At 36.4% G+C, this 26,180-nt stretch overlaps 1 protein-coding gene across 2 annotated transcripts in view; it reads left to right on the forward strand.

The window, feature by feature from the left end:
• Positions 1 to 26,180, forward strand: part of DPY19L1 (dpy-19 like C-mannosyltransferase 1) — a 96,693-nt gene that overhangs the window by 47,795 nt on the left and 22,718 nt on the right. For both annotated transcript variants that reach the window (XM_059933620.1, XM_059933621.1), the window contains exons 8-14: positions 121 to 212; positions 3,409 to 3,508; positions 5,716 to 5,793; positions 15,372 to 15,458; positions 17,411 to 17,470; positions 18,005 to 18,085; positions 24,101 to 24,202. In XM_059933620.1, the coding sequence (XP_059789603.1) occupies positions 121 to 212; positions 3,409 to 3,508; positions 5,716 to 5,793; positions 15,372 to 15,458; positions 17,411 to 17,470; positions 18,005 to 18,085; positions 24,101 to 24,202 (600 nt within the window). The remainder of the gene's footprint in view (positions 1 to 120; positions 213 to 3,408; positions 3,509 to 5,715; positions 5,794 to 15,371; positions 15,459 to 17,410; positions 17,471 to 18,004; positions 18,086 to 24,100; positions 24,203 to 26,180) is intronic.

Here is a 26,180-nt window from a genome sequence, read left to right on the forward strand (position 1 = left end):
GTAGCTTGTTTTCCAGCACACCATTAAGTTGTGGAAAAAACTTCATAGCAGCTTTCGCTTGGTATGTCTTACTCAACAACTTTGGCAAAGATACCATACACTATATGAATTTTTTTTCAGTGTACCCGTGTGATGTGGACACCTCCTCTCCGCGAAAGCTTCTCGTATCCGTTCCTTGTACTTCAGATGTTGCTTGTGACTCATATTCTCAGGTAACTTTGTCTTATCTTTAGTAGTTGTTGTTTGTTTGTTTTGCATTGAATAACTTAAGCTAGAATTTTTTAAACTTCCAGTATAAAAAGTGTAATAAAATAATTAAGTTGATGCAGTTGCTAGGTTGAATTCATAAAGGGGTTTTAAGAGTATAACTTCAAAATATTTACTACCCAAAACATTTTCTTGATCTGCCTTTTAGTCTTCTTTCCTTTAATTAGTGGTCCACGGGTACTGCTCGAGGAGCAGCAAATCTGCTTCCACTTGTTCTGCCATCTCTACTTTCCCAAGCCATTTTCTGCCACCACAGCAGCCTCCAAAAATAGAAAGAAGAGGGAAAGCTGGTGGCAGTAGGGTGTATCCCATAAGCTATAGCCCTTCAAAGCAAAGAACGGTTCATAGAATAGGTGTGGTCAGGTACATTAATACATGTAGTTCTTCTTTCTGTGTTTGTTTAGCATCCCTGAGAATTGGATCGTAGGGGTAGAAAGAAACCACCTGAGTAGATAAAGGTATGCTAGGATAATTCCTGCTAGAAACTCAGGATTGGATTGAGCCCTCCCATGTTTCTCACTACAAGAGTGGAGAGAGTTAGACCGAGAACTGTTCCCTCCCCTCTCTATTGACAGATATTGAATCTAGATTGATGCTGCCTTGTTTCAGAGGGTGAAGATAAAACAAAACAGGGTGTATGAAAGAACAGAACAAAGCATGATGAAAATCTGAAGATGACCCGGACTAAGAACTCCTTTCAGTGATCTGCAGAATTCAGGAGAACTGGTTGAAGTCTGTTACATCAAACCCTTTGAATGTTCTATTTCCCGTGATGATCTCAACAGGAACAGAGCCATTACGTGGCTTTGTCTCTTATGTAGGGTTTTTAGACCAGCCTTTCACAGAATGTGGGATGGGTGGCAGCTTTTGTATTAGCTTTTAAAGTCTCTGCAACTCCAGCCTGATTGCTGTCCCTTAAATTCCTCTTTTATTATGAAAATTAGAACTTCTTTAGCATCTTCAAATAAGATGAACTCTGAATTCATAACCTTTAGTTCTGGGGCACTTTGATAGAGGTTTTCTTCTCAAACACTTCAGGAGGAAGTGTTGTGCCGTATGAGTGTCTGATTCATCACTGCACATGCTGTGTTTCCACATCCGCGTTCTTGATCTTGGCTTTTTTCCTCCAATACAGTGCAAGCAGTGGACTGCCCATCAATCTCTACTTTCTGCTTTTCTTCTACCTCTGCTTCTGTCTTAAATCCAGTGATGGCAAACTTTTGATTCTTCTCATATTCCCTTGCTGATGTGCTGTGATCTGAGCAGCCGTGTACGGTGCTGCGCCACCTGCTAAGTGTTGCTTCCTTTAATCCATCCCGAGAGGTGGACTGTAGAAGGTTCTGCTACTTTGCTATTGCTGCTCTAACAAATCACCACAAACAGGTTTATCATGTTACATCTTACAGTTCTGTAACTCAGAAATCCTAAGATAGAGGTGTCGGCAGGGCTGCACTTCTTCAGGAGAGTCTGAGGAAGAACCAGTTTTCTTGCCTTTTTTAGCTTCTAGAGGATTGCTTGCATTCCTTGACCTGTGGCCCCCTCTATCTTCAAAGCTAGCAATGGTGGATTGAGTTCTTAGCAGTCATTTTACTCCAACCTTCTTCTTTGACTTTAAGGACCCTTGTGATTACATTGGGCCCACCTGGATAATCCAGGATAATCTCCCTATTTGAAGGTCAGCTGATTGGTAACCTTAATTCCCCTTTGCCATGTAGTGGGCCTCTTTGGAGGCTATAATTCTGCTGACCACAGTGGAGCTACTCCAACTCCTGTTTCTTGGCTTCAGGGACTGCTTTCTGTTAGGTTCTTTTGTCTTGTTTGTCAGGTGCTTTTGTGATAAGCTCTTTATGTTTTCTTTAGCCTCCTAATCATTGTCATTTCAGCCTTATCCACCTCCTCATTCTTGTCTTTACTTTTGGTTTTTATAAAAAAGTGTTGGGTAAGGGAATTTCCTTCCTTCAAGGGCTTTTATCATTCTCTTTGTTTTTCTCTAGTTGACATCTTCCTTCTGCTTTCTTGGCAACTGCAGTCCTTTTTGCTGGGGAAAAGCACATCCTCCTTTCCTAGAGTCATGGTAAACTTCTTACCTTTCTTCTGAAGGATGACAGCCTAATTTCTAGTGGTCATTTAAGTCTTCTGATATTTCATCTTTATTACTGAATTCTCTCTCTTTGGCAGAGCAGCCATTTCCTCTAGTTCTCGGTTTCCACCTAGAGTTGACATCTCATGATGTGGGGCGGTGGAGAGGTGAATGCCTTGAGTGAGCCAGGAAGAGGCTGAGCAATGTTCATGTGGGCTGCAGGTACTAAGGATACTGTTATAAAGCTAGAATAGACTTTTCCTAATGCTAAACATCATTTACAAATAAGGTTAGAAAGATATTTTATCCTAACAAATTGGTTTTGTCCAATTTTGAATTTTAAGTATTTTTAGAAATTCAGTTTTGTATAAATCACCTAATACCAGCCACAGTGAAGATGTTAGGCATGTTGGGGGCTTCACACTGGCTCCCCGATTTAGGAGAAAAGTACTTCTTAAAACTAGCATGAGAGATAAAATCACCTCACCCTCCTAAAAATCCCTTGCATTACAAGTCAGGACCAAAGCGAAGCCTCTAAATGTGACTCCAGAAGGGCCCCTGCCATTGCCTCTTTTCTGTGTCCTACCTGTGCAGGACCCAACTTTTATCCCGTATTCTCCACAAAACCTCCCTCAGCTGCTCAGCCTGTATCCTGAATACTTGCTTGCTTGTCTGCAGAATACTTAGCACTTAGAATCTGCTACTTCTGTGATTTTTTCATAGACATCGTTTGTCTCTCCAAATGAATCTATTGAATGCAGCTTTAAATATGTTTGGTTATGAATTCACCAAAATATAGTTTGAAAAATCTCAATGGATACACTGACCTAGGTGCCCTCTCTCTCCTTGGAAAGCTTTGTTTTTTACAGTTATATTGGGGATTTACTTTTCATAGGAAATTGTTGTAATTTAGTGTCAGGAGGTATAATTTCTAATCCATTGGTTCATTTTATATCTGGTTTATGTTATAACCAGATCATGTTTAGAGATTCTAATTTGCAGTGGTTTGGAGCCAAGCTAGACTATTTTCTGGTTAAACTTACTTATTTTATCTTTTTAAGGGCTACAAAACTTTATAGAGGAAGCTTGATTGCACTCTGCATTTCCAATGTATTTTTTATGCTTCCATGGCAGTTTGCTCAGTTTGTACTTCTTACTCAGGTAAGGTGCTTATATTTTTAAAACGAATTAAGCTTAGTGAGCTTGATTATGAGAACTCATTTGTCTAAAATTATGGAACTGAGATGTTATATGATTCTAAGTCCTAAAAAGTTTTTTAGTCCATATTTTGAAAGAAATTTCGGGGTAGGGAAATATATGATTTATTTATTAATGGGTGTTAATTATTTACTTACTAGTAGAATGCATTTATTTAACTCGTTTATAAGAATGCCTATCTTTTTTCTTAAATATTAGTTTGCTTAAAAGAGAACTAGTGTTATAACATTAAGTATTTCTCTTAAGGAGACTGTAGTATTTATCTTAAGTAAAATGTTTTTGTGAATAATAGTGGACTTTCTTACACACAGGATAAATACACATAGGATAACATAGGAAAAATAGCTAAACAATTTATGTTTTATATAACTCCCTTACCAGCCTGTAATATATTTATCATCTTTCCACATACTCTTGTCTGTCTCTTTCCCTTCAAATAGAGGTCTATAAAGCAAGGTAAAGGTCGCTTGTTGAGAGAGGGAGTAAAATGTGTGCTCATTTCTCCCTGCCACCACTGTTTCTGCTTCTTTCTTATACTGGCCATATTCATATGCATATAAAGCAGTATAAGTGTTGCTTTTTAATGTTCTTTGAGATGTCTTGCTTGAGAAATGAAGTCAGACCTGGATTTGTGTCCTAACTCTATTCACTGGCTGCTTGAGTTGGACAAACTGCATAACTTTTCTTAGTTTCAGTTTTCTCATTTATGAAGTAGAGAAAATGAAAGACCCTACTCTGTTGGGTTGTGTTTAGGATTAGATAGGGTCATGTATGTAAGAGTCTTAACACATTACCTGCTACTTAAGACATCAAGTTAGCTGCTTCTATCATTTTTTTTTTTTAAAGAGGCTCTATTTGTACTTCATACTTTCTTTGATCTTATCTTTTAGACTCCTTTGTCTTCTTTAGTTTGAGGACATTTTAAATGCTTCTGGTTTAAAATGTCCCTGAGGGTCACTCCTTAAGATGCTACCCTGTAGGCCTGCTGTGTATTGCTTAGCCCCTGGAGTGGAAAGGGAGAGTTCCTATCCTTTCACTTAGTGGAGATGGCCTGCTTTTTGTTTTTTTTGGCAGGGGAGGGGAGGAACTGGGGGGAGGTGCATGGAGTGAGGGTAGGCAGTACTGTGCCCCTCTTTCGGGCTTACATTGAATAACAACACACTTCTCCACAGCTACTGTGTCATATCTGTCACCCTTCAGCAGTGCCATGTTCCCCATGGAGAAATCTGGGTCAAGGGAGACCTTGTTTTTCTTGCTACTGGGAAAATTTGTTGTAGATTATTTGGAGACAAAAAACCTGATGAATGGAACTTAAGTTACATGTTTAAGTTTCAGCTGTTTTGCCATTTGTTTAAACCATATTTGTGTAGTAGGAGAAGCGTGGAATTTAATTTGAATTGCTTTTTCCATGAAGAAAGGTGGAGAGGCATTGTTTGACATAATACCTCTCTATACTTTACTGAGGTAAATTATTTAATCAATTAATTCATATAATCAATTAATGCATATAAATAACACCAGTACTCTTAGAATCCTTGGTAAATACATACACAGTTTTCTTCAAAACTGTTAAAAAAGTTAAAAATACCTTTGTAGTGAAAGTACTTCTAGTTTGAAATTTGATAAATTTGATTATGCCCAACACTTGAATATTTGTATAAATGAAAGAGAACACTAATGGAGATACTCGTAAAGACTGATTAACAAGCAGAACTCAGTGTATTTTTACACACACACGCATCATATAATTATTTTTTAGTTTAATGTACCTTCCCCAATTATGTATTGTCACATGTTATAATTAAATTTTTATATTTTTTGATTGAGCAAGGCACTTTGTAATTGTACATGTTGGCAGTAGAGTCACTCTGACATTAAAAGGAGTATTGTTTGGATAATCCGTAAAGTAGATAATTTACATGGTTAATTGAGAGAGATGTGAATGGAAGAGAAAAATCAACCGATATGTGCTATATTAATATATTGACCATAATAAATAATAAATTAGCAGGTAAGAGGGAAACTAAAGAACTTACTTTCAATATAAATATAAATTTGAGGCAAAATAAAGATAATCTTTTCTTAATTTTTTAATCTATTCATTATATATATAATTTTAATTTTTAATATAACTTCTTTTTAAATTTCAGGTTGCATCGTTATTTGCAGTATATGTTGTGGGATACATTGATATATGCAAATTACGGAAGATCATTTTTATGCACATGGTAATGGTTTTTAAATTTTTTTTTTTCCCATTTACCTGGACCTTAAAACAAACTCCTGATTAGTATTTTATTTATTCATGGTTGCAACTAGTTTTGACATAATTCCATAACTAAAACAAGTGTTATTCAAAAACTGTGATATAATTAACAGACCTTGTTTTAAATAGGCCACCCAGAAAATTTAATTACCTGATTTGAGTTTGTGCCCAACTTATACATTATTAGTCAAAGAGGTAATTCGTGAAAGAGAAACATGGAATGGTATATTATCCAGGAGCCTTCTGTTAAAATGAAGTGGAGTATTCATTTACTGAGCACAAACTATCCAGGCATGTGGGACATATCAGTGAATAAAACTGCAAAGATCCCAGCGTATATGTGGATTACATGCTAAAAGAGTGGAGGAAGAAGACAGAGGATAAATAATAAACATAGTAAATGGGTAAATTATATAGTATGTTAGAAGGTGGTAAGGGCTATGGAAAAGGACAAGTCATGGTACCCCAAGGAGGTCAGACTGGCCAAGTGTCAAGGGATGGGAGATTGAGGTGTCACATGAGGAGGTCAGAGGAGGTCTTATTGAGAAGGGGGTAGTGGAGCAAAGATTGGAAGGAGGAGAGGGAGTCAGCTAAGTAGATGTCATGGAGAAGAATATTCTAGTTTGATGAAATAACCAGGGCAAAGGTCTTAAGGCTGGATGGTTGATTTTGATGAATATTGATTTTTAAAATCATTTGTCTTCTCTGTCATTAGTTCTTACAATTTTGATATTTTCTTTTTCCTATAATTTTAATGTAATTACAGCATGCTGTTGTTTTGTGCTGGTCTCAGCCTATCAATAACAATGTTGTGGTTGGACAGGCACTTGTGGTTCTTGTGATTGCAAGATGCCCTTCAGCAATAACTATCAGGAAACTTTGAAAAAAACCAAGGTTTTACTTACAGGACCTGGAAATTACACAGCACACCTGGGACCACACAGTTATGTCGTGGGGTGTTGGGAGGAGGCATGAGAGAGTTAGGGAACAAGCATGCCCTGGAGTTCTACCTTTACTGGGGTCCAGGATGGGGGCCTAGGATTTTGAGGGCTCATTTTTTTTTTTTTTTTTTTGGTGAATTTAAAACATACAAGTAGGAGTTTAAATCACAGGAAGAGAAAAAACTGGCCCAAAGGTCAGTTGTTGAAATTAACCAAGATCTCTAAAACAAAGGAGCCTCAGTGGGGGCAGGTGGCCTGACCCTTTATCTAGTCATGCGGCTGGCAATATGTTTATTCAAGAGATAGCCATGTTTCAAGTGGATCGCAATAAAAGCTTTAAGTCAGACACTTGTATTACGAAGAAGAAAAAATCCACAACTGTCAGGGTTTATACTACAGCCATATATTTTTTTATTCTCTAATAATTGATACATATAAATAGGACATTTATAACATATAGAGAAGTTATGAACAGAGTTCTAAAATGAACAACCATGAGCCTACCCTCCAATTGAAAAATGGAACCGTCATTACTTTGAAGCCCTTGTGTGTCCTGACCACATCCCCTCACTTCTCTTGGAGATAACCACTATCCTGACTTTTAAAATTATAATTAACTTGCTTTCCTTTATGACTTTACCATCTACTTATTCCTGAATAATATATTTTTATTATTAAATATTAGTATTGTTTTTAAGGTTTATAAAATGTTCTTCTTTTTGTGAGACGTATGTTTTCACTCAGATTTTTGAAATTTATATGCTGCTGGAGTTCAGACATTTTCTTTGCTTTATGTTTTCCATTGTATAAATAAAGCATGATATATTTATCCATATTCTTGTTGAAAGACATTTAGGTGTTTTCCTTTTATGTATAATGGTGTACATTCTTACACATACCTCCTGGGGCATATATATTGAGTTTCTCTAGGGTATTTACATAGTAGTAGAATTTTCAGGTGGTAAATTAAATACATGTTCAACTTCACAATTTAATATTGCATTGTTTTTCAGAAATAATTAGACTACTTTGAACAGTAACGTATAACCGTTCTTTTTTTTTTTAATTTTTCATTTAATAAATTTTTTATTTTTTTAAACTTTGGGTTTATTTATTTATTTATTTATGGCTGTGTTGGCTCTTCGTTTCTGTGCGAGGGCTTTCTCTAGCTGCAGCAAGTGGGGGCCACTCTTCATCGCGGTGCGCGGGCCTCTCATTATCGCGGCCTCTCTTGTTGCGGAGCACAGGCTCCAGACGCGCAGGCTCAGTAGTTGTGGCTCACGGGCCTAGTTGCTCCGCGGCATGTGGGATCCTCCCGGACCAGGGCTCGAACCCGTGTGCCCTGCATTGGCAGACAGATTCTCAACCACTGTGCCACCAGGGAAGCCCCGTATAACAGTTCTTGTTGTCCTACATCTTTTTTTATTTTGTCAATTTGGAGAGTATAAAATGGTATCTTATGGCCTTAAATTAATTTACATTTTCTCTGATTTTCAATAAAGTTGAACATCTTTTCATATGTTTATGGGCCCTTTGTGTTTCCTTTTTTGTGTCACTCCTATTCAGATTTTTCATCAATTTTTCTCTTATGTCCAAGGAAAAAATGGCATCTGTTTTATTCACTGCAATGTAATCCACTATTTTCATTATTTGCTTTGATGCTTGAATTGTTCCCGATTTGGCCAGCTACTTCCTGCTGGCTTCTTTGTTCTTTTAATATGTCCTCATTATGCTTTGAACACTTTTTCAAAGAAATTAATAAAGGCTCAGCTTCATCAAGTGCTTTTCTGCATCTGTCTAGATGATCCTCTGTATTTTTCCCTCTTTAATATGTTACTGTGGTGAATTACATTAATTGATTTTTTACATTAAGAAACCATGCTTTTCTGGACTAAACAATTTTTATATTAATTATATTGCTGGATTCATTTGCTATTATTTTGTTAGGGTTTTAAATCTCTGCTCATGAATGGTATTGGACAGTACTTATCCTTTTTTAGACTTGAGTTTTTTTCCCCAAACTGTTTAATATGTTTTTTTTTTTTACATAGCAATAAAAATTCAAGTAATTGTTAAGCATTTAGAGTCTGTCAATCACACAGTCACATAGGCAACTATCAATGAGGGCTTTGACTCAAAGTTATAGTTATAAAAGTACTAACATTACACAGGTTTAGTTTGTATTAGAACCTAGCCTGGGTAAATTATATACACTTTATGATGTCGCTTACTGACTATGGAACTAGTTACTTATTATCCATAGTTGCTTTATAAACTCCTAAATCCCTATAGTTAAAAAGGAAAAAAGTATGGAATTGTTTCCAAAAATTTTTTCCATTTTTTTATTGTGATAAAATACACATAAAATTTACTGTCTTAAGCATTTTAAGTTTACATATCAATGATATTAAGTACATTCTTATTGCTCTGCAAACATCACCACCGTCTATCTCCACAAGTCTTTTCATCTTGCAAAAATGAAACTCTATACCCTATAGAGTTATAACTCCCTATTCTCCTTCCTCCCCTCAAGCCCTGGAAACCCTCATTCTGCTTCCTCTGTCTATGCTTTTAACTACTCTAAGTACCTCATATAAGTGGAATCATGCATTATTTGTCTTTTCCAGAATAGGTTACTTCGCCTGGCATAATGTTCTCAAGATCCATCCATGTTGATGCAAATGGCAGGGGCTTCCTTCTTTTTTATAGCTGAATACTGTTTTATTGTGTATATATACACCACATTTTCAATATCCATTCATCCATGGATGGAAACTTAGCCTGTTTCCATGTCTTGGCTGTTGTGACTAATGCTGCAATGAACATGGGAGTACAGATATATCTTTGATATCCTGTTTTTGTTTCTTTTGGGTATATACCCAGAGGTGGATTTGCTGGATCATATGGTAGTTCTATTTTTAATTTCTTTTTTTTTTTGAATTTTATTTATTTTTTTATACAGCAGGTTCTTATTAGTCACCAATTTTATACACATCAGTGTATACATGTCAATCCCAATCTCCCAATTCATCACACCACCACCCCCACCCCCCGCCGCTTTCCCCCCTTGGTGTCCATACGTTTGTTCTCTACATCTGTGTCTGTGTTTCTGCCCTGCAGATTTCTCAAGGAACTTCCATACTGTTTTTCATAGTGTACCAGTTTACATTCCCATCAACAGTGGGGAAAAGGGTTCCCTTTTCTCCACATCCTCACTAATACTTACCTCTTGGCTTTTTGATAAAGGTCTTTGTAACCGGTGTGAGGTGATGTCTCATTGTGGTTTTGATTTGCATTTACTAATGATTAGTGATATCGAGCAACTTTTCATGTACCTGTTGGTCATTTGTATGTCTTCCTTCAAAAAACCATCAATTCAGGTCTTCTGCCCATTTTTTAATCAGATTATTTTTGGGTTTTTTGCTACTGAGTTGTAAGAGTTCCTTGTATATTTTGGATATTAACTGTATCTGGTATATAGATTGCAAACGTTTTCTCCCATTCTGTAGGTTGCTTCTTCTTGTCATTGATTGTTTCTTTAGCTGCGCAGAAGCTTTTTTAGGTTGGCCCCACTTGTTGTGATTTTGCTTTCATTGTCTGTGTTTTTAAACTCATGCATGACTGTTTGCATTAGGGCTGGTTTATGAGGGATGGGTAGCTGCTGGTGAGCTAAGAGCTAAAGTTTACTGAAATTGACTACAATTTCCCATCTAGGGGTTCTCCTGGAAGTTGCGAGTTTTGATAGACTCCCGAGTTCCCAAATAGTTCCATCAGATAGTTTGTCAAGTAGCATTTGTTGTCTAGGTGGGGAGACAGATTCCTAGTGCCCCCTATGCTACCATTTCCCCAGAATCCTCCAGCTACACTTGCCTGATTTTGATACCGGATTTATTCTAGCCCCATAGAATTAATTGTGTTTCTACTTTCTCTGTCTGTGGTAGATTTTTTGTAAGATTGGGAGGAATATTCCCTGAAAGTTTGGCAGAGCTTGCCTGTTAAATTATATGGACCTGTTATTTTTTTTTTTGTGGACAGATCTTAAATTACTGATCTAATTGTTTAATGATAATAGGACAATTTAGATTTTTTCTTGAGTCATTTTTTAGCACTTTTATGTTGTTAGGAATTTTCCCATTCATCTCAGTTTTAAAATTCACTGACATGAAGTTGTTCACGGTGTTTTCTTATTTTTTTTAATCTGCTAAAATATAGATACTCAAAAAAGATATAGATACTAAAATAACTTATAATATCTCTCTTTCATTATGTACCTTCTAAGTTCTCAATTTTCTCAGTATAATACTCCTCAAATTTTATTCTTCATATTTAAATTAACTGATATTTTTGAGCACCAGTTATTTGTCAAACATTTCCTAGGCCCTTAGCATACAACAGTGATAAAAACAATTTAAAAAATCTCTTCCCTCATGGAGCTTATATTCTAGTGTACATAGACAGAAATAAATCAAATATATAAGATAAACAATATGTTAAATGGGAGTAAACACTATTACGGAAAACAAAGCAGACAAGGAGAGTGGGATTTACTGAGTAGGTAGGGAGGTGGTCATTTAAAAGAGTGGGAAAAGAAGGCCTCACTGAGAAGGTTACATGGGGTTAGATGAGGAGGCATCCATTAAGTTAAAAGAAGCAGCAAGCATAAGTGCTCTGAGGTGGGGATATACTGGTGTGTCCTAGAATCTGCAGAGTGTGGCTGGATTGGAGTGAGAAGGGAAAGGGTCATTAGAAATGAGGTCCCAGAGGTTAGTGGGCAGACTCTATAGGGTCGTGTAAGTCTTTGAAAGGTCTTTGGTTTTTCCTTGAAGTGAGAATCAGAGCCCTTAGAGGGTTTGAGCAGAGAAGTTACCAGAGTTGGGAATGGAGGTTGTGCATATTGACCTTTATATCTAATCTGTGACTAAAGCAGTAATGTTAAGACAGCCTAGGAAGAACGTCAATTTCCTAACTTTAGCAATAGGAATGGTTCATAAAACTCTGCAGCTCTATCCTGATGCTGCATGGCACTTATCTTGTGTGGTCCTAAATTGGTTCGTGTAAAATAGTTCTGCTTCCTCAAGAGGTACCACTGACAATGTTGCAGATGCTGCAGTTGCCCTTCAAACCAGATGTGTATTTAACTCTGTGTTATATAACTGCTGGTTCCTTTAGCCAAGATGCCAAGTCCAACTTTTTTTTCTCCAGTTAGTCACATCCTGGGATTGATTATAAATCCAGTATTGCATGTCTTGTGCGTAACTGTTCTAAAGAATCTTATTTTATGTACTATATATATCAGAATAGTGTACATTGCCATGTAATGTAAAAAAGAAAAATCGACATAAATAATTCAGCCAACTATCTAAGTGTTATACCAACTAAAAGAATAAATAAACCTTGAACAGTGGAAAAAATTAATTGGGGGAATGGACCCCAAATATCTCTCCAGACCCTTGACACATCCTTTCTTAATACTACCTTATATTTCTCTTGAATACCCTTAGCAGTGCTTTGCCTGATTCTTGGTTATGAATCTGCTTATTCAAAGTGATGATATTTTGCTAGTTTTTGCCAAAATTGATTGGGGAAATTTTAAAGTTGATTTTAAATTGTGGCACTTAAGGAAAAAGGCTATTGTTATAAAATTTTGAGAATTTGGTTCCTTACCCATTTGAGATAGGCTGGGACCTGGTATCTTCTACTGGAGTGCCTGCACCTGGACAAAAGTCTCCATTGAGCAATAAGATACAAAGAAACTATCAGTGACTAAAATAACTACACCATGCACAGCTGGAGCAATTATGAGCAACAGGATACAAAAAGGCCAGAAATAAACTACAAGTTTTTGAGGTGCTGGGAGCAAAAAGCAGCTGCACATGATTCCTGCACATAGCACCTCCAAGGGCATGGGCAGGCCACCTAAGTTAGGCCTCCTGCCCAGCCCATGGGTCCACCCCCATTGTTACCCCATGTAAGGATCCAAGCAGCTCTTCTCCGGGTGTGGGCAAGGGTACCTTTTTCTCACTTTCGCTCCCTTGTGCTGCAGCATGAGCCCTGATTAAGCATTGCCTGAAATTCTCATCTGGCCTCTTATCAATTTCTATTGGTTAAAGAGTCCAAGGACCTGGGCCGTTAACATTTAGTAAGCATATAAGAAAAAAAATAACATGACAGTAAATTTATTCCAAGAATGCAAGATTGGCTTATTTAGAAATTATGTTAACATAATTTATCTCATTAATAGATTTAAAAAAGATCAACAATGTGATCATTTCCTTTGATATTGTAACAGCATTTGATAAAGGTCAACATCTGTTTCTGATTTTTAAGATCTTAATTAAATGAAAATAGGTGGATATTTCATTGAACTTTTAATACATACATATACTTTAAACCAAAAGCTAGTATCACACAAAATGATGAATCAGTAGAACTATTCCCATTAATGCCAGAAACTTGACAAATATGCCTACTGCCACTCTTAACATTGTTGCATAAATATTAACTAATAAAATTGACTAAAAAATAAGAGTTTCAAAAATAGGAAATAAGATGTAAAAGTATCATTGTAAGTATGCTTTTGAATACTTAAAAAACCCAAATTAATAAACTAATTACTACTAGAAACAATGAAAGTTTATATTCATTTATGCGTATTTAACGCAACTTTTCTAAATATAAAAAATCAGAAAATATGAAAAGATTTCTGATACAATAGCAAAACAAGTAATATACTTTGAAATAAACTTAATATGTAGGATCTATATAAAGAAAACTTTATACTTCTACTGATGTATGTAAAAGAAGACTTAAAGAAATGGAAACAGGAAATTCCCTGGTGGTTCAGTTGTTAGGACTCTGTGCTTCCACTGCAGGGGGCACGGGTTCAATCCCTGGTCTGGGAAATAAGATCCTGCAAGCCGCGTGGCGTGGCCAAAAAAAAAAAAAAAAAAGGAAATGGAAAAAACATGTATTATTTTCAGATGTAAAGATTCAATATTGGACAGATGTAACTAAAATATAATGTAATGTACATCTGTAGAATAAGGCAATTCTAATAAAAATGTCAATTTTTGAAACTTAGGCTGATTATAAAATTCATATGGAAATTTATATATGTGGATCAAAAAACTTCCGGAAGAAAACCTGGATTATTTTATTTTTAAAGGCTTTCTAATAATGGAGTTAAATCCTGAAGACTTAGAGGAAATGAATGAAAAACTGACTAACATAAAAATGTAGAAAGCAACTACAATAGAGAAATACTACAAAGAAAGATAAAAATGAACTGGGAAAATATTTATAATATGTTTGCTTGTTAAGGAGCTATGCTCTATCATATATGAAGAGAGTGCTTAAGGAAAATACCAAAGCCCAATAGAAAAATGGGCACTAGGAATAGACAATTCATACACACACAAAACAATATAAGCAGTAAATAGAAGAAAAGATGCTGTGTCTCACCCACTAATAAAAGAATGGAACAATGAAACAATGAGGCGACATTTTTTTTTGGATTAGATTGGCAAATATTTGAAAGAATAATACACGGTGTTGGCAGGAGTGCGTATCAGCAGGAACTCTCATGCCCTATTGGTGGAGAGTACAATATTTTGTATGGCAATTTGTCAATATTTTCTCAAATTTTAAAATATGTGTATTGTTGATTCATTTATTCCATGATAGTAATTTATCCCATAAATGTGTTGACATGTACATAAGATACATAAATAAGGGTGTTTTTCATAGCGGTGTTTGTAATAGGAAAAACAAAACTAACAACAAAACAAAACAAAACTGGAAAGCACTTAAGTTTTCAGAAGTAGTCAGAGGACTGGTTAAATAAATTATAGTACATCTCTAGAGTGGAGTACTTTTTTCAGTTATTCAACAGAATGAGTTAGATTGGTTTGAATTGGTAGGTAAAGCTCTTTGATACAAACTAAGAGTAAAAGCAAGCAATAGCATAGCTTCTGGGCCAAGTTTCCATTTGTGGTTTTAAAAAATTATAAACTGGGGACTTCCCTGGTGGCGCAGTGGTTAAGAATCCGCCTGCTGATGCAGGGGACACGGGTTCGAGCCCTGGTCCAGGAAGATTCCCACATGCCACGGAGCAACTAAGCCCGTGTGCCACAACTACTGAGCCTGCGCTCTAGAGCCCGGGAGCCACAACTACTGAGCCCATGTGCCACAACTACTGAACCCTCGCACCTGGAGCCCATGCTCCACAACAAGAGAAGCTACCACAATGAGAAGCCCGCGCACCGCAACTAAGAGTAGCCCCCGCTCGACACAACTAGAGAAAGCCCATGCACAGCAACGAAGACCCAACACAACCAAAAGTAAATAAAATAGATTCTTAAAAAAAAAAAATTATAAACTGGAATTTGTACATGTGAATGTCTATAAGGATGCACAGAAAATTGGTGGTGGTGGTGATCTCCGGGGTTTTGAAGTGTGGCATAGAATTCGGGCTGTTTTCCTTGTATATTCTCTTTGGAACGGTTTGAATTTTGTTTATCATGGGCATGTGCAATTTTCAGAATAAAATCGTTTTTTTTGTTTTCTGTGTATTAATTATATTTTTCTTGGATTTTTCCAGATTTCTCTTGCACTTTGTTTTGTTTTGATGTTTGGAAACTCAATGTTATTAACTTCTTATTATGCTTCCTCTTTGGTAATTATTTGGGTAAGTGTTCCTTACGTAAATGTCTGTTTTTGAAACTAATCGTTTACCAGTTTCTTTATCACTGGCTTGAGATTCGTGAGGGATTTTCTACAAGAACTGTTTCAAGTGTCTTACTGAATAATCTATATGTGATAATGTATTTAAGTTCTCATTTCCAAAGAAACACAACAAAAGTTAATACTGGAAAACATAGTGCTTTGCTTCATAGTCCCAATCTGTCCTTTCCTCATCTTTTCTGTCACCTGACTTTTGGTCCTAGGGTTCATTTTAGAATGGTTTCTATGCTTTCCTCTTTTTCTTGTTTCCTCCCCTCTTTTCAGTGTTTATCCTATTCCTGCTCCACTTTCTGACCCCCTTTCCTCCCTTTGGCATCTCAAGCAGTCTCTCCTTGTTCCACTGTGATCAGAGGCTTAAGGCCTTGTATTTTTAGTTTTTTCCCCTTGTGTCTATTTGTATGAATTATTCAGATAGTTTAAATCAGGTGATGATTCAGTTATATTTTACTAGATCACTACCAAGAACAGATTTAGATTATCGGGAGACTGTCTTATAGAATTAGAGCAAAAGGTGAAAGGTTATCTAACTCCTTCTGCCACTTTTGGCAGGATGACTTTCTAAATATAAGTCTCTCTAAATTTAAGGACTTCCAGAGGTGGTTACTCCTTTCTTTTTTTGCCAGTGGGTTTCTCCATTACAATGTTTTGCAAACCTAAGAGGAAAGAAATTATTCCTTATATTTAACACGCATGTGCTTTAGTATTAGGCTGGTTTTCTGAAGATGAAAGCACACTGCACTGTCTTAACTGAAATGTATTCTACTTCTTGAATAATCATTTAAGTAACTCAGATCATTTTGTCTTTCTTGATTTCTAGAACCCATTAACAGATTTGGAATCTGCTATTTCTTTGTCTGATTTTACAAGTAATGTTTATTTAAGATCCCATTTCCCAGGAATATGCCTCTTCCCAATCTGGGCCACCACCCTTTTCAGGTTGTGTGACTTGAGTATACTTAGGCACAGAAATTAGCAGTTAGCATGTGGTGATGCTGTGTTTTCAACAATGAACCAGAAGTACACAAGTACATTGAATGGAAGATTTCCTATCAGTAAATCTAATCTTAAGTACATTTTGCAGGAAATTTCTCTTCAGTTCTATTGAGCACCTACAGTGTGTCAGGTTTCCTACTAGGTGCTTGACACTGAGGTGTGTCTTAGGTATGGATTAAGCATTATGCATATTTCACGTATTTTGGTGTATAAAAATAAATGATGGCAACAGGTACAGAATATAGCATGTTTTTGCATATTTAACTATAAACACACATTTGCCTGTTTTTATTTCTAGTTATCACTTTGAAACCTTAATCGTAACACATTTTGTGTTCTCAGATATTCAGAAACTTCTGAAAAGATTCAATTTGGGTTCATGTATTTATGTTGTGATCTCTAAGCATATTTTTGCCAAGTTTGAAGTAGATTTAGATCTGTATAGGTACGATACTTTGGGAGTCTATTATGTACCTGGAAAGAAATAAGATTTGATAGAGGAGAAGTATTTAGTTGATCTGTTAAAAACTCATTTGTAGTTTATTCAAGGAGTTAGTAATATTTAACTTAAGGAAAATCTTATAAGACACCTGTCTAAAATTCTGAAATTATTATATACTTCTTGGTTCTTAGGTAAATCAGAACCAATCATAGAAATCAATCATAGAAATTTACGTATGGAGATTCTGTTTTCAACTTTACAAAGTGACTAACTGACCTAAAATACTCTGGATAAAACAGGGCTTCTTGAAATCAAATGAGCTTGTGGTGATTCTGTGTGAAACACTGAAAGTGTGCTGAATTTTAGATTCTTGGGAGTCTTATTATTTAAAAGTATTTTTTTGGTACCTGAATTTGTGTCTATAAGTATTAACTGTATGCTATGTTATTTTCTGCTTGCAGGGTTTACTGGCAATGAAACCATGTTTCCTGAAAATAAATGTATCTGAACTTAGTTTATGGGTAAGAATCAATCTATTTGAATGTATATGTTTTTCCTTCTCTAAAATATATCATTGGTTTTATGTTTTACTTTCAAGGAACTATCCTATATAATGCAGAGGATCTAACAGTTTTATAACGTATTAGGGCTCAATTTTAATGTGCCAAATTGAAGCAAGTTAAGATTAATATTGGATAGGTAGTTAAAGAATTTCAGTTGTATGTATTACCCATGTTTTTTCTGAGGAGCAGTGCATGTGTAAGAAACTGTTAGTAGAAGGGGAGTTTAACTGCAATTGCTGTATAAATCTCCTATAAAATATATTAATTTTGACAACAAGATTGTGTATATTTTTCTTTTTGATGATAGCCCCTTGATTTTGGAGTAACATTCTTTATTTTAAGGTGCATTTTTTTTGGCATTTTCTCTTGTATATAGAGATAATTACTTCACGTGTGATTAAAGCATTTATTTTTTTCTTCCTAGGCTATGTCTGTGCAATGGCTATATGATGCATCAGTTTAGTTTTGTTTTGCTGTATTTTTCTTTTGTAGGTTATCCAAGGATGTTTTTGGTTATTTGGAACTGTCATACTCAAGTATTTGACATCTAAAATCTTTGGCATTGCAGATGATGTAAGTGTATTTTTGCTTAAACTTGGAAGACTTGAAATAAATCAGACAGGCTAAGAATGAATTACTAGAGTTGTTAAAGTGCCACTATTTAAGCCAAATTCTCAGGTGAAGTCTATTCACCTGATATTTTATCTATTTACTATAATAGAGAGTAAATATGACTATGTCTATAGTCTGTTCTCCAAAATTAATTTCTTGACATAACTCTCATATTTTATTGGTCTTTCTATATCACAAAGATTTTAAAATTTCAAAGTAAGAAAGCTCTGGAGACTTAAGCTCAAATTTTAAGGCCTCTACAGTCATTTTTCTCTGGTTTCTTTATAATCCCCTTTTGTAACAGATAAAGATGCCACCTTCAGAGACTCTTAAAGACTAGATCATATAACTTATTCCCTTTTTCTTCCAGTTTTCTAGTCAATGCTTATGAAAGGTTTGTAGGTAATTTAATCCAAGTTAATCTTATTAAGAGACATTTTTATTATTTTATTGGTTTTGCTTTTTTTTGGTATTTGGGTAGGAGAGAAAATAAAATGAGAAGAATTCTGCTTTATAACTGTAAAGATTCACTCTATCTATAATTTTGCTTTGCCTATTTTATTTTGATGTTTTGGTAAGCACATTAATTAAATTAAAAGAGAGAACAAGACACCAACCAACATGGAAAGAGTAAAGTAAGCCACATATTTTTTTCTGCAATTTATTTTAATTGACGGTCTTTCTTCCTTCTGTAATAGATTAAACTTGTGGTTTTGAAACTGAGTTCTGTGAAGTTCTGGGACTTCAAGGACTCTTTGGTGGGGTCCATCTACTTCTCAGTCCCCCTGTCAGCCCCTCTTCACCCAGGATAGTCTTGCTTTAATCTCTTACATAGTGGACATTTATACATGTTTTCACATGAACAAAGGAATTGTTTGCTTAAAAAAGATTGAAAACAATGGGCTATTAAAGGGGTGGTCTACAACCTGTGAAAGATATTTTAAAAGTTTAAAAGTATAGCCTAAAATGCATTTATTTATTCATTCATTCAATGTACCTGCTATGTGCCTGGTAGTAGAATGCATCCTAGAGATACAGAACTGAATAAGATACGGTCTAGGGGGAGACAGGGACAATTTCTAGCAACTATAATACAGTGTAATGAAAGCTCTGATAAAAATAAGTAGAGTGGGACTTCCCTGGTGGTCCAGTGGTTAAGACTCCGTGCTTCCACTGCAGGGGGCACAGGTTCTACCCCTGGTCAGGGAACTAAAGATCCTGCATGCCACATGGCACGGCCAAAAATATAATAAAATTAAAATATAAAATAAAATTTTAAAAATTCAAAATGTATTTTAAAAAAATTCATTAAAAAAAATAAGTATAGAGCGCTGCAGGAATACGCAGGAAGAGTCCGGGAAGGCTCCTAGAAGTCACCTGTGAAGGTGAGCACTAAGTGGGGATTGAGTCAGCCGGGATGCAGAGAATGAGCAGGAAGAAAAGGGAAAGAGCCCAAGTCCTGGGTTTATGGAATCTGTCTACTCACTGGGGGAAGGCAAGCCGGTTAAAGTATTAATTCAGGTTGAAGTGACTATTGTCATTTCTATCACAGCCTGATGTTGCACCAGGGCCAAAAAAAAATGCTGTAAAAAGTTATTTCCAAATCAGAAATAAGTTAGTTGCAGCTTTAGTATTTCTAGAAATCTGTAACATTGATCAAGGACATCAGCTCATAAATTCTTAATTTTAAATTTATTTATTTATTTATTTTGGCTGTGTTGGGTCTCCGTTTCTGTGCGAGGGCTTTCTCTAGTTGCGGCAAGTGGGGGCCACTCTTCATCGCGGTGCGCGGGCCTCTCACTGTCGCGGCCTCTCTTGTTGCGGAGCACAGGCTCCAGACGCGCAGGCTCAGTAGTTGTGGCTCACGGGCCTAGCCGCTCCGCGGCATGTGGGATCTTCCCGGAGCGGGGCACGAACCCGTGTCCCCTGCATTGGCAGGCGGATTCCTAACCACTGCGCCACCAGGGAAGCCCCTAAATTCTTAATTTTAACATTGGTCAAAGGAAGAGAATGACAAGGCCACACGGCTCTTGAGAAGCATTTCCACCCACCCTTCTCTGTTAATTAGACACACACTCTCTGTCCTTTAGGAGCCCAGTGAGGCATTTCTCGGTCTATCCTGGATTCCCATCCTTGCTCCTACCAACATTTTTCATGGTAAAATCCTGATGTTGTATACCAGGGAAGCTCAGTACTAAGTGCCCCAAGGTTTTTATTGGGGGCTGGTAACATAGGCATTCTCTGCCTAGCACGTTTTCAAAATTCCAAACTCCCAGAAAGAATGTAGGTGTTCAGTATAAGCCACTATTATCATTTAGGGTGATGGGAGCCTTCCAGAATTCAAGTTCCCTGATGCCAGCTAAGGGTAAACCTTGCAAGCAGGTTTTTCAAAGGATCCCCTTCAGACCTACTATGTTAACTCATCTGAACAGGAAGTTTGTCTCATCTTTTCCTTTCTGCCATGCCCACCTTCTTGGATCTCCCATGAATAAGCATACCACCTCCCAGTCAGTCATAGATTTGTAGAGAGCTTGGGCTCTCTTGGATCCCTCAGCGTCTGTGGACAACTTTCCAGTGCACCAGGGATGTGAGAACTTGTCTCCCCTCATTGGTTGTCTCCTTTTCAGAATCTCTGTAAAATGTCTAGCTAGTCTGCCAGTCTACTGTTCACCAAACGAGTACTGTAACCCTAAGCTGGCAGAGCTGTGAACTTCCGCCTTTCATTTCCTCCTGAGTTTGCTGCTTTTAATGATGGTGTATAGATTTTTTGCTCTCTGCCCCAAACAAGTCAGCTCCTTGCAGTAACAAAGGTTCTGCTTTTCATGGCCAACCCCACCCGGGTAGGACCGTTGGGCTGACCAAGCTGGGGGAAGCAGAGGTGATGTAATGGTGGGTGGGAGCAGCCAAAGCAACAATGCCACAGACTCCCACTATTTCCACACAGAGCTCATCAGTTTTTTTTGGTTTTTTTGGCTGCGTTGGGTCTTCGTTGCTGTGCGTGGGCTTTCTCTAGTTGTGGCAAGCAGGGACTACTCTTTGTTGTGGTGTGCGGGCTTCTCGTGGTGGCTTCTCTTGTTGCTGAGCACGGGCTCTAGGCACGTGGACTTCAGTAGTTGCAGCATGCGGGCTCAGTAGTTGTGGCACATGGACTCAGTGGTTGTGGTTTACAGGCTCTAGAGGGCAGGCTCAGTCGTTATGGCGTTGCTCCACGGCATGTGGGATCTCCCCGGACCAGGGCTCAAACCCGTGTTCCCTGCATTGGCAGGTGGATTCTTAACCACTGCGCCACCTGGAAAGTCTCCCATCAGTTTTTTTGTGAATGCATGTTTCTCCATTTGTTTTCCTTTTGATCAATTACTTGATCCTAATATGGTTTTTGACAGTTTTGTCCAATTTCATAGTTGTTATTGAAAGAGGGGATTTACTAACTTCTTCCTATGCCATATCTGGAAGTCCGCATATTCATTGATTTTTGAGTGTTGATCCAACCTTGTATTTCTCAGATAACCTCACTTGTTTACAATGTATTAGTTTTTCTAAATATTGCTGGATTTGGTTGGCTAATATTTTTAAGGACTTTTGCTGATATTTATGGGGATATTAGTCTGTAGTTTTATTTTCTTGTAGTGTTTTTGCCTGGTTTTAGTTTCAAGGTAATGCAGGCTTCCAGAATTATTGGGAAGTGTTCAATCTCATATTTTTAATGAGAATTTATGTAGAATTGATATTATGGTCTTCCTTAAAGGTTTGTTAGAATTCGACAGTGAAGCCCTCAGGATCTGGAGTTTTGTTCATGGGAGATTTTTCTACTACAAATCCACTTTCTGTAGGAATCTATTGGTGTTTTATGTCTTTAGAGGAAACTCACCCATTTCATATATATCATCAGATTTTTAAAAAGTTATTGTAGAATTCAGTTAGCGAAAAATTCTTATTGAAATTTTTTGCGTATATGTGAATTGTCTTTTATGCTCTTTAATTTTCCTTATTTGGATTTGGAATCAATATTATATTAATCTATAAAGACCTGCTTTTTATTTTTTTGCTATTTTTTCTACTTTCTATTTATTATATTAATATTTTCAAAGCACCACTTCTTTAAAGTCTTCCTTGGTTTTGTTGTATTTCTCTTTGTAATTGAATTCTGTCACCCTCGTTTCTTTTCTTCTCATTTCTTTGGGATTGTTCTGTAGCATTTTCTGATGCTTGAGGGAAAGTGCTTGGCTCTTTTGTTTTCACCTCTCTTATTTTCTGATAAATGCATTTTAAATCTATAAATTTCCCTCTAAGTAGTACTTTTTTGTGTGTCTTACAAATTAACTATTTTGTGACTTTCTTTTTAACCTAAAGATAAGTTGTATGTTATTTAGTTTCTAGCTGAAAGGATTTTTAAAGCCATTCCTAGTTACCATTTCCCAATTTTGCTGCATTTATGATTAGAAAAAAATAATTTGCATTATATAAATTCATTGAGATTTATTGTGGCATAGGATGTGAACATTAAAAAAAATTTTACTTATGTTTGAGGGTAACACATAGTCTCTTTTTGTGAAGTTTGTATTCTCTGTTTGTGAACTTATTAATATTATTCAGATTTTATGTTAACATTTATCTACTTTTTCTGCTTTAGAGGGAAATATTTAACATTTCCAATGAACACTGTCAACTTTTTCTTCCTACCGAGTTTTTCAGTTGTTCTTCTATACACTTTGAATCTATACTGTTAATTGCAAATATTATATGTTCATGATATGTATAACCTTGCTTTGCTGTTTGTTTTATTAGTATATAATGTCATTTTGTTGTCTTTTTTCATATATTTTTGTTTGAATTTAGTTTTGTGAGACATTACAGTAGCTAACCCAGATTTCTTTGGTTCATTTTATCTGGTATATCTTGTTTTCTTCTGTTTTCAACCTTTCTGCATACTTCTAAGTTTGTCTTTTGTAGACAATATGATATTGAATTTTTCCCCTTAAATCCAACTTGAGCATCTGTCCTTTAGTTAGTGAATTTAACCTCTTTACATTAATGGCAGTTATCATATTAGGACTTACTTCTTTCATTTTATTTGAGATTTTCCAAACATTTTACTTTCTTTTTAGATTATTTTCCTTTTCAGTGGATAGGTAGTTTGTGTATGCTATTTTAGACCTATATACTCTCCCTATTGATTTCTTAAACTTATCAGGTTACATTTCTTCCCCAGGAGACAGAGCATTCGAGATTCTTCAGCATATCCCACCACCCTTTATAGTTCCTACTCACTCCCTGACCCCCTACTTCATTTAGGTATCGTTTAGGGTTTTAGTCATGATGTGTTTCAGTTATAATTTATCCCCTTTCCTATGGTTCTGGCTCTTTTAGACAATAATGAATTGAAAGTTTGGCAAATGTTTTCTCATTTGTTAAATGAAAACAATTCCAGCTTCCTCACGTGGCTTCTTGTGGGAAGTAAGTTAGGTGATATAAGTGTGAGCACTTGGTGACATGTGAAGAATTACACAGATGCTGATTGTGAGGCAAAAGGTGTGTTTTATTCCAAGGCCTGCCCATTTTCTACTTCTTTCAAAAAGTCTTTTCCAACCCCTTTTCAGAAATCTGAATTAACGTTTGCTTTTCTTTACTCTATCACACGTTGTCCCTTTGTGATTGACAGATGCCTGTGTGTGTTACCAAGCCTACCGGATACTGTGTAGTGTATTTCACCAGGTTTAACACCTTGAGCAGGGAAAACCCAAGGATAAAAGCCTTTGGAATGTTGATGATGGAGCGTGGACGGCAGGGTGTTGTTGGAGCTATCACTTGTCAGCAGTAGAAGGGAGACTGTGAAGTTGGAGGGTCCAGAAGTAGCCAGGTGTGGGAACAATGAGCTCTGTCATGCAGTGGAAACTATTTTTAGGTACTATTAAGATTAAAATGCATTATTACAATATACGGCATAATCTAATGGTACCTCCCTTTACTCCTTACTAGGCTCATATTGGCAACTTATTAACATCAAAATTCTTCAGTTACAAGGATTTTGACACTTTATTGTATACCTGTGCAGCGGAGTTTGATTTTATGGAGAAGGAGGTAAGATGTGATTTCTCCTTTCTTTCCTTAGGTTTTGGTCCATTCATTTATCATAAAGGGTGCTCCTGTTATTCAGATTCTTACCTCTGTGCTCTTATCTCAGTTTGAAGGAAAAGGAAAACCTGGCAGCTTAAAGGAAGATATTCCTATTTACATTAGTACAGCTTCCTGAAATATATGGTCTTTTCTTATTTTGATAATTTAGAAACATGCATTCAGTCTAGCAATAGTTTTTAGGATGAGTAAACACAGAGGCATTTCAAGTTGCCTCTTTTTAGGGATAGCATTAGTTCAGTGAAGCTCTCAAGCTTTTAAGTTTCCACTCACTTTGTGGTTGTTTGTTTGAATGATCTCATTGCTTTGAAATATCATTGAGTATAAGTTTTTCATTCCAACAACATTTTTGTTTCTAAAACTGTATTCAGGTGTTTAGAAGGAAACCAGAGAGTAGTTTAGTGGATAGTGAGACAGAAGTCTGCGATATTACTTGATGTTCTTGAACAAGTGACTCTCATTCTTTGAGTTGTAGCTTACTCGTTTCTGGTAGTATGCTACAGATAGATATTGTGAGGATGAAAGGAGATACATAGGAAAGTACTTTGATATTTTAAGATCTTTTATATTAAATACCATTTTTTGCAGTACTTTATGAGCTAGTTTGGTTCAACAGACATGTGTATATATGTGTCTTTTTTTCACACCACCCATGTGGCCCCGATTTATGATGCTATTTTATTATCTGTCAGACATTTTTCTTCAAAGCTGTGTGTGTGTATATATATGGAAGTGGCCAACAGTCCTCTGTTGACACATTCATTTTCCCCGATCCCCACTGGGTCAGCCCATGTCCTAAATTACAGACCAGTGGAGGAGAGTGCACCACACAGCAGACTCTTACCAACCAGACATTCTGAGTTGAGCATGTCCTGCAGATGTACTGTTTACTCCAGTGACCTATCAGTCTTCATTTCCTGTGTTCTGGCAAATGGCTTTGACACATAATGGCTGATAAAAAGTGTACAAATGATAGTGTTGAACCTGCTGAAAGAAACTAAGGAAAAGTATCTTGCAAGGCTTTAAAATGCATGCTTATAGCAGATCAAGACTCTTTCAAGGAGGTGGTAAAGGAAGTAGAGTATAGACATCAACAGAGAAATTAGGACTCAGTGGAAATCCTTTAACATTATTGAGGACATACACGCCGTTACAACCTGAGAGTATGAACCATCAGTTATGTGATAGAAGAAATTGTTTATTGAGGCATAAGATGCCTTCAGTCAATTTGAAGAAAATGGCAAAGCTGTGTCCAGCCTGCCATTCCTCATCTCCATAGGTATCTTCACAGGGACGATGCTGTAGAGACAGAGCACGGTGCCAGTTCAGAGAGGGCATCTCTTGTATGGTACATCCATATAGTGGGGAAGAGGGAACAATTTAACATGATATCATACCGATATGGAAAGACACTTAAGATGTATAATGGGGTGAGCAAAATGGTCCGATCTTATTGACCTATAATTAGCACACATAGAATAAAGTGTAAGAGACCAAAATTCTAACAGTGGTTTTTTTGGTGGAGAGATCATCAATGATTAACTTTTTTTGTAATTTGCATCTTCTAAATTTTCTATAATATATTTTAATTGTATTGTGCTACTAAAAAAAAAGTTACAACAGTGAGGGGGATCTTTGCTTTTTAGATATGAAAATGGAAAGCAATAGTATTTAAAGTACAAGGATACCAAAACAGGAACATTATGACCAAAAACAGACAATGCTGGATAGACCCATGTGTAGGTACTTAACTATGTTTATGTGTATGTACTTAGTATGAAGTGAAGAGAGCACCACATAATATATCAATAAATGGATAAAAGATGCATTGTTTCATGAATATTATTTGAAAAATTGAATTGGGGTGGGGAATCAGGTTAAAGCCTTGTATCATATTATATACCAAACTTCATTTCAGTTAATG

The sequence above is a fragment of the Balaenoptera ricei genome, chromosome 9, assembly GCF_028023285.1.
Source record: "Balaenoptera ricei isolate mBalRic1 chromosome 9, mBalRic1.hap2, whole genome shotgun sequence".
NCBI lineage: Eukaryota > Metazoa > Chordata > Mammalia > Artiodactyla > Balaenopteridae > Balaenoptera > Balaenoptera ricei.